Genomic DNA, 13,547 nt, shown 5'->3' with positions numbered 1-13,547 from the left:
GCTAGCCACCATAACCACAACTTTTATTGTCGGGGTACACAAGTTGCCATGGATACAGCGAGAGGATGTGGCTGAGCTACATTGCTGAAACAGGAAGTGTTAGTTAATAGGTAGGCAAAGACATTTTCCACTCAAGCCCTCTTCTACATTACAAATAATCTTGATCTAAATATCATTGTTAAGAGCACTCTTACAACTCCCGCTTGCATGTTTCTCATGAGTCTATTGACTGGTTGGCCATAGAGACACTTATGTTGGAGTAGAGAGGCTAGTCTTCCTCAGTTAGGGGTATTAGGACTATAACTGAGTGTATAGTTTGTCATCTTGCCAAATAATAGCATTTAAACAGACTACAGTTCCAGTCAGCATGGATGATGGGAATTAAGACTTTATTTTGATCCAGCAAACCAACTATGAATTTAGTCACTCATTTACCATACAGTGAGGAATACCCAGATAGAGTACTCCAACTGCCCTGTATTAATTACAAGGATGAAATAGACAACCTATGTAGAAGTGCAGGAGATATGCAGAGTTTTCACAAGGTTCTTTCTACCCGCTAGATCAATTCTAATCTGTAATCAACAACGAAAGGGTTCTTTTCAATTCTGTACTTTTTTTTAAGTGGTTGTTGTTCTCGTTGTTCTTGTTGCTCTTATTCCTTTTTGGTTTTGAGCCTATATGTGATAATGCTTTGCTGAGCAATTTCATTCTAGCATTATTCACAGTGGGAAGTCACCCAGATTGGAAATGGCTATTATAGATTCTTTCTTCTCCGAAAGAACAACATTTACCAGTCCTACATATTTGATTTACTCCTATTACAATAAGCTACAATTATAGAACAATGGTACTCTTTGGCGATTTAAGTTTATCAGTCAACCAGAAAGGGGGTGGGTGGATGGATGGATGGATGGATGGATGGATGAATAAATCCTTTAAATATATTTTAAAGGGAGTTTTTTAACACACTGGAGTGGTGAATAATCATATACATTTAATATTTTTGAGAATGTGGGAGCAACAGTGTGAGTACCTAGTTTGGGCAAAGATTGCTCACTGTTTTTTAATAGGTTCCTGAGGAGAATTTGTCCCTCTCCTAAGTGATATTAAGCCAATTTTAGAGTTTCACTACAATTCTACTTCAAGATGGCAGGAAACCTTGCTGCCAGTTTTGGGGAATTGTGGTTAAAAGGCTTTCCAAGCTCTATAAAAAGGGAGATTGGGTGCATGAAGCTCTTGAACCTCAGTTTATCCATCCCTGATATACAAGATCCACTACTGAAGCATTTCATGGCTGAACCAAAGCATTACCAAGTTGCTTTAGCTCAAGCTGCTATGAAAAGGACAACTAAGCATGGTTCGGAAGTTTGTAGCTGGTCTATTCCATTCCACAACTGAAGTTTTAATTGTTGAATAGAATATTGCTGATTCCAAACAGATCAAAGTTGATCTGATTCCATACTGTAACATTAAGTATTCCTGAAGTTGTAACAATTTTTTTAGATTCACCAGGAAGTATAAGAAATAAGCAAAATATATAATACACCTCAGAATCAAATTGTTTAAAGTGATGCAGGCTCATAAATACAGCTTAAATATAACTGTCATTTAGCTACTTAAATATGATTACAGCACAGACAGAGAAGCCATTGTAACCACACAGCTCTGTAACAAGTAAGTAAAGTCATCTCTGAGTCAAGCTCAACTCCTGGTGATTTCCCATGCAGTTTTCTTGGCATCAGTACAGAAGTAATTTTGCCGTTGCCTCATTTCTGGGATAGTTCTATGACTTCCCAGTCTACCTACTGCCCTGGTCGTCTCCCAAGTACTAACCAGGGCTAATCCTGTATAGATATTCATAGATAATATGATTGGTGAATGATACTAGCTTTCATGTATAAAGGAAATGAACTCTAGAACACGGTTTTCAATTGATCGCACATAACCACAGAAAGTGATCCAGGTGGGACACAGGGTTCGTCATGAAATGTTAAGTCTTTTAATCTTACTGTAACAATAATTATAACAATAGCATGCTTGCTCATATATAGATGTATTTTGAGGGCAAAGTTGGCTTTTTGTTTCTATCATGTGGCAACCAGGTTCTTTGATAGACTGAATGGCAAAACTTAAGAAACCAAAAGTTAAGACTTATTGTCCTACAAAATGAGTTAATAGCTAGGTTAGGATTATTGCCTGTTTTCATTGGGAGGATAATTGGTTCTCATCATCCTCATCCAGCAAATAACATCTGAGTTAGAAATAGGTTTCCATGTGCTCTATTTATATGAATGTAGGTAAACACCTTTACCATACATGTCTGGATCACTCTGACTTGACTAAATGCATCTTTTGATGTGTATGAATTCAATTCATCAAGCCTTCAGTCTTTTTACATCAGCCTTCTCCAACCTGATACCCTCCAAATACGTGAGGATTACAGTTCACAGAATACCCATCTAGCACGGCCATAAAGCTAGCAAAAGGGAATAGATCCAAATCTACAAACTTGAAATGGCGTTGCAACCCCTTTGTCCCTCTTTCAAAATCATGCCAGTTCTCAGTCTTCCAAACAACCCTGATTTTGTGACACTCTTTCTGTTCTAGCCCAGCTTTCCCTAATTTAAGACTTGGCAATCAAGCTGATCTGGAATTTAAATCTAAAATATCTGGCTTCTTGCTGGGGAAAGTTCCCCTGATCTATTTCACAATTTTTAATATCTAATACTAGCTAGATTAAATATGAAAAATAGCAAAATAATTCTCACCTCTAATTTTAAATTGTATTTCTTGCCTGTAGAAGCTTAGGCTTATTTTACTGGGGGCAGACTCCTAAGGCAATATTACCAGAAAATTACAAAGAGATTGCGATGCCAGGATAGGATTCTGTGAAAGAAATCCAGAGAGAGCCATTCAAAAGAATGAGCCAGAGGGCCCTAATTCAGCACAGCTTGTGTACTCAAAAAGGGATGTTAAGTTAAAAAAAAAAAAAGCACTCTCCCCTGGAAGACATTAGTCTAAAATTACCTAACAACAGGGTAGAACATGGCTGTGTACTTATTTATATACCTCCCCTCTGCCTTTGATGCTTGCCACATCTGAAGTAAATAATACATCTTGGAAAATGACCTTAAACCAAGACAGATTTATTGCCTTTCAGTTTCTCATCCCCATCTGCTAAGTACCTTTCCTTACAAAGTTCTTCTGAAGCGACTCCTTCTTTCTAATGAATGGAAGGAATATTATTGTGGGCATCTATAGATGCAGCTAGTCAGGTGGGAACAAAAGAATCAGAAACCTATGAAAATTACCCATTTCTGCAAAGTGGAGCAGTCAGAAATAGGAAGAACACAGAAATGAGTACTCTAGAATATGAAAGAACTCCACTAGTTTGAAAACAGATTTCATCCAGTTGTCTACAGGAGAGTTCAGTGCCATTTTGCCTTTGAGCATTATTGCTCTATGCAACAAAGGTCCAACCCCTCATCCCCCACCCTTCCAGCAACCTTTGGAGCAGAAGCTGCCTCTTACCCATTATGGAGGCTATTGCCCCCAATAAAGCCAAAGCGATCCGTCTTGCGATATGGAGCCATGCCATTCAGCTCAGAGTCAGAGCCCAGAGAGCTGGTATCATCACGCAAGGAGAAATCAAAGGCATCTGGTAGTTCAGCCATAGCTTGACTTATATTATCAGGGAGCTCTGCTGACAGAGAAGGGTCTGACATTCTTCCCTACCAATCAAATCCTTTGAATCAACTGAAACTGTCAATCTTGTGACCTTATCTCATGCTGACTGCAGGGCCCATGGTTTTGCAGTCTCTGAAGTGAAGATTGCCTCTATGCACATACTCCTACTGTTATGACTAGAGTTCTCCACAGGTTCTGCAAGCTATTTCCTCCCAAAACCATTTCCTGATGTAATACATAGCACTATGAAATGGGCAAGGCAAAGGGGGTGGGGAACAAAAGACGGAAGGGCACAGAAGACTACAGGGAAGGAAGGCACTCAGTAGCTCTTTTGCAAAGTAAAAAAAAAAAGAAGTTGCAAAGACACCCCCAGGAGATGCCCTTTCCCTCTCTTAACCTCTCTCCTATAGGCAGAACAAAACCAAGGTGCTGAGCCAAGAGCTACTTCTCCTAGAATACTTACTACTGGGGACATTTTTGTTATCCCATCAGTTTTGAATAATTGTTGTTGTTGTTATATCTAGAGTCTGGGTTGTGTCCAAGAAGCCTAATAGAATAGACACAGTTCTCTCCATGGCATTTTATCCCTCCAGAGGAAGAATTATTGGTTCAAAACTATACAGTGACTTCATGAAGTGGTCATTTGAACCTGAGCTTCCCTCCTCCTAGGATGACACAAGGACCATTACAACATATTGTCCCTCTGGTATAACCTAAGGAAATAAAATGCTATCAGTATGACATACTACAGTAGTCATTATACACATGAAAGTTCCCCAAAGATCACCCCACTTCCTTAGGTCCACTTGATTTGCATTATTTGGAGATAAGCCCAAAATAAGTTTATATGATTCCTTCCTGTGCTAGAAATCACTGAGATTATCTATCAAACTTATATATGGATTATGCTAATTTATAGTCTCAGTAGATTTATATCGTGCTTTGAACTGGAGTGACTCACCAGATGTGTAAGCACAGTACCAGCAAAGTACCCTGGAAGATGCTGGAATAGCTGTAGGCTTTCTACGCTCCACTCTCTCCACCACAGACGCTTGTTGTTCAACAAGATCTAGATCATAAATTCACTACCCTCCGCTGTTGTTGGATAGTTGTCTCAAGAAGATGTGTTGTGCTTCCTTGAAGACACAGATGATTACTGTGGGAATCATGATTGTTCTTTGATACAAGATTTGGGGTGAATGCGTCTGTCTCAAGTGATGTAGGAATAATTCAACAAATCCAATTTCATTTTTTAATGTATATATTCTAAATGACAGTAGATATTAACACACATCCAGCCATATGTAATGATGGGTTCCTAAAGTTGGCATACAGTATTCAGAGGATGAAAATCATCCTGTAGTCATGTGTGATTTCTGTATATATCTAAATGCAGATTTCACAAATTCCTAAATAACTGAAAGGCTGCCATATAGGAATTTCATCACATATAAAATTAAATTCCTGAGTGACTGTATACAAGGAAGGGTATTGGCAGTTGTTAATTGACACAACTGTACCTCTGCAATTTGCTTGACCCATCCCAAGGTGTGGTGCTGTAAGGTTTCATCTCCCTGTCCCTTGAATCGGAAAGAACAGATATGAATGTAGAAAAATTTAGCACTAGTGATGTAAAGCTGTGTTTGCACAACCTACTAATACCACACAGAATCATGGTTTAGTGAATTAACCAAATTGCCTGCCTTTTATAATATGAACCATAAACTCATCACTGCGACTGGATCTTCACACTAGTCACAAACTATTTACTCACATTTTAGCCTTAGCCTACTGTACGAACTCAGCCTGTAAGTTTCACAAAGGGAGACTAGGCCTAATTCACAGATCCCTGTCAAGGTGCTTCCCTCTTATCCTTGAGAGGGAAGGAAAGTCTCTTGTTTTGAGAACTGACACCCGCCCCCCAGCCTTCCTGTTATCACACTGCAGGAACAAGGCCGGAGATCACTGCCTTCACATGGGTAGCAGTTGGTGTTGCTTCTGTTGAGGGGAGCAAGGAGCAGAGAAAGGGATTCTGCTTCTTCTCCTTCTCCGCAGCCAGCCTCATTTCCTCCATGGCCAAGCACAGCTCCTTCCAGCGGTAGTGGCTAATTGTGGCTGCTGCTGTTGGGGATGGTGGTGGCTCTCTCCAGCAAGCGCAAGAGAGGGAAGGGGCAGCAAAGGGGCAAGGCGCAGGGCAAAGGATCTGTGCTTGCTGGAGGCAGGGAGGGAGAGAGAGAGTGAGGCAGGCAGCAGAGAAGGAGAAGTGCAGCATTAGTTTGGCCTGGGGTAGGCAAGGGAGGCCGAGCCTGCAATGGTGGGAGGCGGTGGCCTGCTGTGTGGAGGCTGCCCTAAAGAAATCCGACCCAAGGGAAGGTATTCCACAGGGTTGATATTCCTGATCCACAAAAAGGAAGAAGAAAACTGGTTGCTGTGCGGGGCTCTGTCAACCAAGGCAGAAATGGCCATGGGGTACAAACCCAGGGGCTGAACTGAGGGGGCAGTCCCTGCAACAGGGCAATTGGACTTGCTGGTCGCCGACCCAGAATGCTCCCGTAGGAGGGCTTGCTCCTCTTGGGGAGGCGAAACGCCGGACGGCATTGCTCTGGCTTCAGCTCTTTGCAGCAGCGAGCTGGCATCGAGATGGAGCTTCTGCCACCAGGAGCTGGGCAAGGAGGCGTGGGGATGAACGCTTGGAAAGGCCGACTGCTTGCACTTAGAGTAAGCTTTTAAATTCAGCTTCCACAGGATACTGCATTCGAGTCTGATCTTGGGACAACCAGGCATTTTTCCACTCTATGTTCTCTCTCTTTCAAACACGTATAACATGTACCCGTTCACCAGCTTCTTAGGGGAGTATTTCGCATTTTCAGTGCATTGCGGGTCCCAATATTTCTCCGCCCGCCGCTTCTTCCGACTCTACCGGGACCAGCATGAGGAAAACACCACAGTTCCCAGAAGCCTCTCGCCGCCACCGCCTCCTCCTCCTCCTCCTCCTCTTCCGTTTTCCAGGGATCCGCCGAAGCTCGCGCAATCGCAAGAGAAGGCTCGTCTTGATCCCTCCAGCCTGTAGGTGGTGGTGGCGGCGGCGGACGGCGAGGCCTGCAGGCTCGCGGCTTTCTGTCTTGCGGGCTGTTTTCGGAGGAGGAGGAGTAGGAGAAGGAGGAGGCTCCTTGTTAAGAAACAGGAGAAGAAAGCCGGCCTTTCCTCCCACTTGCTTGCTAGGACCACCGAGCGGGGCGGGAGGGGGGCGCGCCGAGGGGAAGGAAGGAAGGAAGGAAGGAAGGAAGGAAGGAAGGAAGGAACCAGGCGACTTCGGCTTCTTAGGGCGCCATGTCGGACGGCGAGAAGCTTAATTTAGATTCCATCATCGGGCGCCTGCTGGAAGGTAAGCGGCTGGGGCTGGGCCGGCTTTGCATTGCCGAAAGCGACTGGGGCTCCCGTCGCGCAGTCCAAGGGGAGGCCGAGCGGCGGACCTTGCCCGCTTCCCGACCTCCCGCTTCCCCTCCCGGCGCTGGAATGCGCCGCGCCGCCCCCGCCCGAGCGCCTCTTCCAGACGGCGGCGCGCGCTCGCTCGCTCGCACGGCGCGGGGCAGCCCCCAGGATTCCCAGCGGCAGCTCCACTTCCCCGCTCGGGGCACGGAGGAGAAGGGAACCGGACGGAGCTGCGTCGCGCGAGCTGGCGCCTCGGCATTGTCTCCCAAGCGCAAGGGGGATGAAGCGGCCCTGAAACGCACCTTCCGTCTCCCGGTCGGAATGTCTTTATTTCCGCGGGCGAAGCGGCCCTTACATCCCCTTCGGTTAGCCTCGGTTACGACCGGGGAACCAAGGTCGGTTCGGGACTAAAATCTCATGAATGAGCTGCCCCCGCCCCAGTCTGCGTAGGTTTCACCGTCGCGGCTCGCCTTTCGTAGCCGCTCTTGCAAAACCTCTCTCCCGATGTTCTCCGTAAAAGAAAAGAGCCGGAAGCTGGCGTTCTGCAGCGTGGGGGGAGAGCTCAGCGGAGGGTCGGGGCAGGTGGGAGACCTGCGCCTCGAGAAGGGTGTGCCGGTGGCCGAGGGGCTCCGCCAGCAGTGGCTGAGTGTTCTTGGAATCCTTGGGTCCTGAGCCTAAGAGCGATCGAGCCGTACAAGTGTCCAGGGACTCGCCCTCTCCGTGTGAGGGCGACGAGCCTCTGACTCAGGCGGGGAACCGAGTTTCCTGACGCTGACGGTGGGAACGAAGAGCCGGGTTCCGCATCGCCAGGCGATTCCTGTGGTTTTTTGGTTCGGCTCCTCTTGGGTGCAAATGAAGGGCGGGGTGAAGCGCAGGTGCCGACCTACCCCTGGGGAAAGACCTTTTGCGCTCGGTGGGGAGGGGGGAGGTTAGGCTTAAAGATGCGCTGATGAGCAGGCGGCTCTGGCTTTGGCAGCAGGACCGGAACCTGAAGCCCTTTTAAGGAGGCGGTCTTCAAAAGCAGACCCATGTGTGAAAAAGTGGTTGCCCTAGTTCTTGGGATCTCCTCACCCAAGAAGAAAGGAAGATACATCAGCGTCGGCTTATAAGACCCTTTGCTGTTTCAAAAGTAATTTGAGACCATTACAGCCCCAACCTAAGTATTCACTTGGGCACCTGTCTCATACAATTCAGGAGGTATGGAGTCTGGTTTTCTGCTAATCAACTCAGTGGGAGTTGGCTTTTCCAGATTATCCAGTTGTGCCCTAGTTCTGATAAGATTGGGATTTAGCCTTGCTGAATTTAACTTGTGAGGTAGGTTAAATCTATTCCCATTGCAGGGGTGCGTGGGTGGAGTTTGAGAGAGATTGGCATCAGGATAAGGCAGGATTTTAGTATTAAATTTGCCCAAGCCCATGGATTGTATAGATTTAGGTTTATGCAATGCCTTTGTTTTTGCTTTTTGATTCAAAGCTGATATACTAATTTTGGTCAGAGCCAGTTGCAAGGTAGCAGTGCAAAGGAGAAACCCTTGATCACAAACTCTGGCTTTGCTATAGCTAGAAATTTGGAAGTGTATTGGATGCAACATCATCACTTTGCAACTATTGTGTAAATGAGTTTATGCCAGCTTATGCTAGATGGTAGAGGACTGCTTGTGGGACAGTGCTGTCATCCCAAAGTTGTAGGTTTTTACCAGCACTGCTGACTGATCCGCTTGCTTCACTTTGTGGCTTTTGTTTACACAGCCACAGCCAAAAGTGGTGAATATCACAGCAGAGTTTTCTTGGTTCCTTGTTCTGGTTTTCTTTGATCCTCCTGTATTAAATATAATAAGGCAAGTTTGCTAATCAGTCCAAGGATGGTAATGAATTGGTGGCTAAATTAATCTTGTTTTTTTCTGGCTAGCCAGCTACACATTGATATTCTGGTAAAGTGGGACTTACCCATGTGCAAGTTCCAGGGAGAGAGGGGAAAAAACCACCACTAGTCTCAATATATATTGTTATTTATTTACATCAAGTTTAGCTTGTTTTTCATTAAAATTGTCCCAAAGCAGAATGTTACACTAAAGCAAATAATGCATCCTTTAAGATTTTGCTTGCTTCGTGGCAGTTCCCCAGTTGATGTCTCCTGAGCCCGTAATGGTTTGGTAACCTTTGAAAATGCATGTCCTTCAGGCACAGACCTGGCTGATTTTGCCTTCCTCAGTTCCAGAAGGTAATTTGGCTTTTCACATGGGAACGAGGTAGGATTTGGTTATAATGCCAGAACTTCCTAGAAACAGCAAGAGGAATGTGTCAGGAATATCTCTGGGAAGGTGAATCAGCATGAAGGTGGATGCTGGGGATTGGGGGTGTCATCTTTTTTTTCCTCCCCCAGTGCAAGGATCACGTCCAGGCAAGAATGTACAGCTCACAGAAAATGAGATTCGGGGCCTATGCCTGAAGTCAAGAGAGATCTTCCTGAGCCAGCCCATCTTGCTGGAACTAGAAGCCCCACTCAAAATTTGCGGTAAGTGAATGTTATTACAGTCTTCTTCTCTTTCCCTGGAGCCCTCACAAAATGGTTGCCTTGGTGAGCATAGCTAGTCTCAAAACACACTTTGAGCAGAAGACTCTGTACCGGCACCTTCATAATGGTCTCCTCAGCTGAAGCTTGCCCTTTTCTTTTTATCTGGTCATGTAGACCCTCCCTCTTTCAGGCAAAGCACTGAGCTGCAAGCACACCATATTTTAATTTTCTAAGAATGCCTATGTAAACAAAGATACTAGAGGGTAATGCCTTGGTTTGTACTGTGTCAGCTTCCCTTTTAATCATTTTTTAAAGTAAAGGAGGGCGAGAAATCTGGCAGAAATTAAAGATGACATCTACAGGTACATTAATGCCCATGAATGCCAGGCTGTCTGGTTCTGGAATGGTCATTTCCCATCTTTGCCATTCTGCACTTAGAAAGAAGAGAGCATACCCTATCGTGCAGTGTATAAATTGTTGATCATTTCTGTATTTCTTTTTTCTTCCATCCCCCAGGTGATATTCATGGGCAGTACTATGACTTGCTTCGACTTTTTGAATATGGGGGTTTCCCCCCGGAGAGTAATTACCTCTTTTTGGGTGACTATGTGGACCGAGGGAAACAATCATTGGAGACAATCTGTCTGCTGTTGGCCTACAAAATTAAATACCCTGAGAACTTCTTCCTTTTGCGTGGAAATCATGAGTGTGCAAGCATTAACCGCATCTATGGTTTTTATGATGAATGTGAGTGCATCATACCAACAGGGTTGCAGGATGGGAGGTGAAGCCATGAAGAATTCACGTAGATGATGAGGGTAGTGGGTTGGGAAATGGTGTGTGGCATACAGCGTCTATGCTACATGAATCCTCCTTTCTCTCCAACCCCAGGGAGATCCCCACCAAGTCTTGCAGGAATGTGGCTACTCAAAGTAGTCCAGCCTCTATCTTTTCTAGCTAACTTTTGCCCTTTCCCTGCTTTCCATAGGTAAACGGCGGTATAACATCAAATTATGGAAGACTTTCACTGATTGCTTCAACTGCTTACCCATTGCTGCCATTGTTGATGAGAAAATCTTCTGCTGTCATGGAGGTAGGCCATCTAAAATGTTGGAGTGGGGAAGCTGGGTGGTACTACTGATGCCAGCAATGCTCTAGGCAAGAGACTGAAGTAATGCAGAACTTCTACAGTTCGCAATCTGTGTCAACAGGAAAAGAACTCAAGTAATAAGCAGTGTCAGTAGCACACTGGGGAATTTGGTGTCTTTCGAATATTAAGTAGACATGCTTCCTTTGGGAGGTGGAATGAAGTCTGGGGAAAAGTGAAAGGCCATGTTGACTTCCTATAAGCGGTTTCCTCATTGTTGCAGCATTTTAGATGAAACATTTATTCAGGCTAATTTTGACTCCATTGAGGGGTAAGAATTGACTTAAAGGATTGAGTATGGAAGGCCTTGTCAGACGTATTGTTTTTTTCAATTAATACCCCTCCCAAGTCCACCAACAGGAGTGTTTTGCAAAATAGTGACTCCTAGTACAACCAGTTACTGATTACCTCTAGTGAGAGCCACACATTGAGATGATCTGCCTTTATAAATGCAAATTCCGTATTCCTTGTATTCCAGGACTCTCTCCTGACCTCCAATCTATGGAACAGATTCGGCGGATCATGAGGCCCACGGACGTGCCTGACCAGGGTCTGCTTTGTGACTTGCTCTGGTCTGATCCTGACAAGGACGTACAGGGCTGGGGTGAAAATGACCGTGGGGTCTCCTTCACATTTGGTTCAGAAGTGGTCGCCAAATTTCTTCACAAACATGATCTTGACTTGATCTGCAGAGCACATCAGGTTAGAGTACAAAGGAAGTAGGAAAGGGTACACCTGGTTGGAGTGGGAGTAAGGTGTCTGTGTGGGTTGGGAAGTTAGAATCCGCAGTTTTAAATAAAGAGAGAAGGTAGAAGTGGTGGGAAACATAGCTGCAAAAGCTGACAATGAAATGAAGAAGGGCTGAAGCATATTGTTGACAAGGGGACATTAAGTTGAGTGTGTGCGTGTATTTGATTAATGAATTCTCCCTCCCCGGTTAGGTGGTAGAAGATGGATATGAGTTTTTTGCCAAACGGCAGCTGGTGACACTCTTTTCTGCTCCAAACTACTGTGGCGAGTTTGACAATGCAGGTGCAATGATGAGTGTTGATGAGACTCTCATGTGCTCCTTCCAGGTAAGGACTTTTGAAGATCTACTGTTTACAGCTCTGTTATCTTTTTATGCCTAGTATAAACAATAAAAGTTAAAGTCCCAAGGATGCACTATTTGGTGATGAAGCGAGAAGTAGATTTTTGATTCTTGAATACGTTTAAGAGTGAGTTGTATTTTAAAAGGATTTCTGTATCCACTAAATTCCTGGTCTGGAGCAAGATTGTGTCTCTGGTCTATAGTAAACTGGGATACTTAGGATACCAAGTTTCTCAATTACAGTAACTTTGTATATTAAATCTGTTTATGTCTCTGCACTGGGTGCATTTTTCTGCCTTTATGTTAGTTTTTGCTCTGACCCGCAGGGCTACTGCAGTGTGCCCATTGGATGGATGGAGATTCAAAAGCTACAGAAAAAGGGGGTTTTTTTGGAACCAACCAACCAATGGCAAAGTCATGAACAAGTTTTTGAACTGCAGCAAAAATACTTTGTCAGATTGAATATTGAGGAAAAGGAAGTGTTCATATACACATACATCTTAGTACCTTAAGTGATAGTGAAATGTGATAAGGGAAGTACTTTGCCAAGAATAATTCCCCTATTTAAAAGAAATTTGGACATTATTCCTTTTTTTGTTTTGCATTTGTTTTGGGCATCTTTTTTTATTTGGTACATTAAACAGATCAAGTGACTATGTAGCATACTAATCTGAGTCTATAGTTTTTTGAAAATAATGTAGTTTCTTTCTCCTTGAGGAAAAAAAATTGAATATAGTGGTTTTTTGGCCTATACTATCTATTTATATAATTTCAGAAACAAATATACAGGCTCAGGGGGAGTTTATAGCTGAAAAGAGAGAGACGTGTGGTAAGAAGGGATATGAGAGGTGCAATTATATGTACTTAAGCTTGCTTTAGAATAGAGAGCAAAGTTCAAGGCATGAAGTTAGAGAATTTGTGGGTTTTTATTTTGCCAATTATAAAGATCTGTGTCTGGAGTTGTATTTCCACCATAAGAGTTTAATACATGCTCAAAACATCAGGAGGCTTGGTGCTTAGTTTTGTCACCATGAAACATTTGCAATGGTTAGATCAGTGTCTCTCAACCTTGGCAACTTTAAGCTGTATGGACTTCAACTACCAGAATTCCCCAGCCAGCACGAGTTAGATAAAATCAGTTGGAATTTTCCCCCCAGAAATTAGGCATGGAAGAAAGTCTTTAATTCCTGTTTCCCCAGCCTCTCATCTTAACTTTTTTTTCAACAGATCTTGAAACCGGCAGACAAGAACAAGGGCAAATATGGTCAGTTCAGTGGCTTGAATCCTGGTGGACGCCCAGTCACTCCACCACGCAACTCAGCCAAAGCCAAGAAGTAACAAGTCCTGCGTGCCCCGCATCTGCAGATGAGGGGCCTGGGCGGTCTTGCATAGCGGTTACACTGTACAGCGGCTGCCTACCTTCCCAGGATCCAGCCATGTGATTTTTTTAAGAAAAAAATGTCTGAATAAGATTGAATACCAAAAAAAAAAAAAAAAAATCTGCTTCCTCTAGAAAGGGAATGTCATTATTTTTGGGGGTATTTTTGATTGACTTTTTTGCCAACTGTGTCCTGATGTATGCACCCCTTTCCCCCCTGGGGGTACTGCATCTTTTTTGAATAAACATGTAAGATTCTTACGTAGTTGTTTCTCTTTGTAATCTTGGGGAAACAA

The 13,547-nt window shown here is 44.1% G+C and overlaps 2 protein-coding genes across 3 annotated transcripts in view; one reads left to right on the top strand and one right to left on the bottom strand.

Moving 5' to 3' along the window:
* The window catches only part of TBC1D10C (TBC1 domain family member 10C), a 34,620-nt gene extending 27,000 nt beyond the window's left edge, over positions 1-7,620 (bottom strand). The window contains exon 1 of one of the 2 annotated variants that reach the window (XM_025164717.2): positions 7,425-7,620. Coding sequence is in view for 1 of the 2 variants with exons in the window: in XM_015887546.3 (XP_015743032.2) it covers positions 3,535-3,728 (194 nt within the window). In the remaining variant the exon portion in view is untranslated. Of the gene's footprint in view, positions 1-3,534; positions 4,016-7,424 lie in introns of those variants that run through there. The other variant, XM_015887546.3, reaches the window with a different exon arrangement.
* Positions 6,753-13,512, top strand: PPP1CA (protein phosphatase 1 catalytic subunit alpha). The gene is made up of 7 exons (XM_007425132.3): positions 6,753-7,075; positions 9,505-9,636; positions 10,153-10,383; positions 10,625-10,729; positions 11,262-11,485; positions 11,725-11,859; positions 13,101-13,512. The coding sequence occupies exons 1-7, from the start codon at positions 7,021-7,023 to the stop codon at positions 13,209-13,211; spliced, it is 993 nt and encodes a 330-aa protein (XP_007425194.1). The 5' UTR covers positions 6,753-7,020; the 3' UTR covers positions 13,212-13,512.
* The last annotated feature ends 35 nt before the right edge of the window (positions 13,513-13,547 follow it).

The sequence above is a fragment of the Python bivittatus genome, unplaced genomic scaffold (genome assembly GCF_059951505.1).
Source record: "Python bivittatus isolate LINGU-HERP-01145 unplaced genomic scaffold, Pbiv_v1 ctg000480_np1212, whole genome shotgun sequence".
Lineage (NCBI taxonomy): Eukaryota > Metazoa > Chordata > Lepidosauria > Squamata > Pythonidae > Python > Python bivittatus.
Note: the sequence above shows the minus strand (reverse complement) of the source record. Positions and strands in the feature narration are given on the sequence as shown.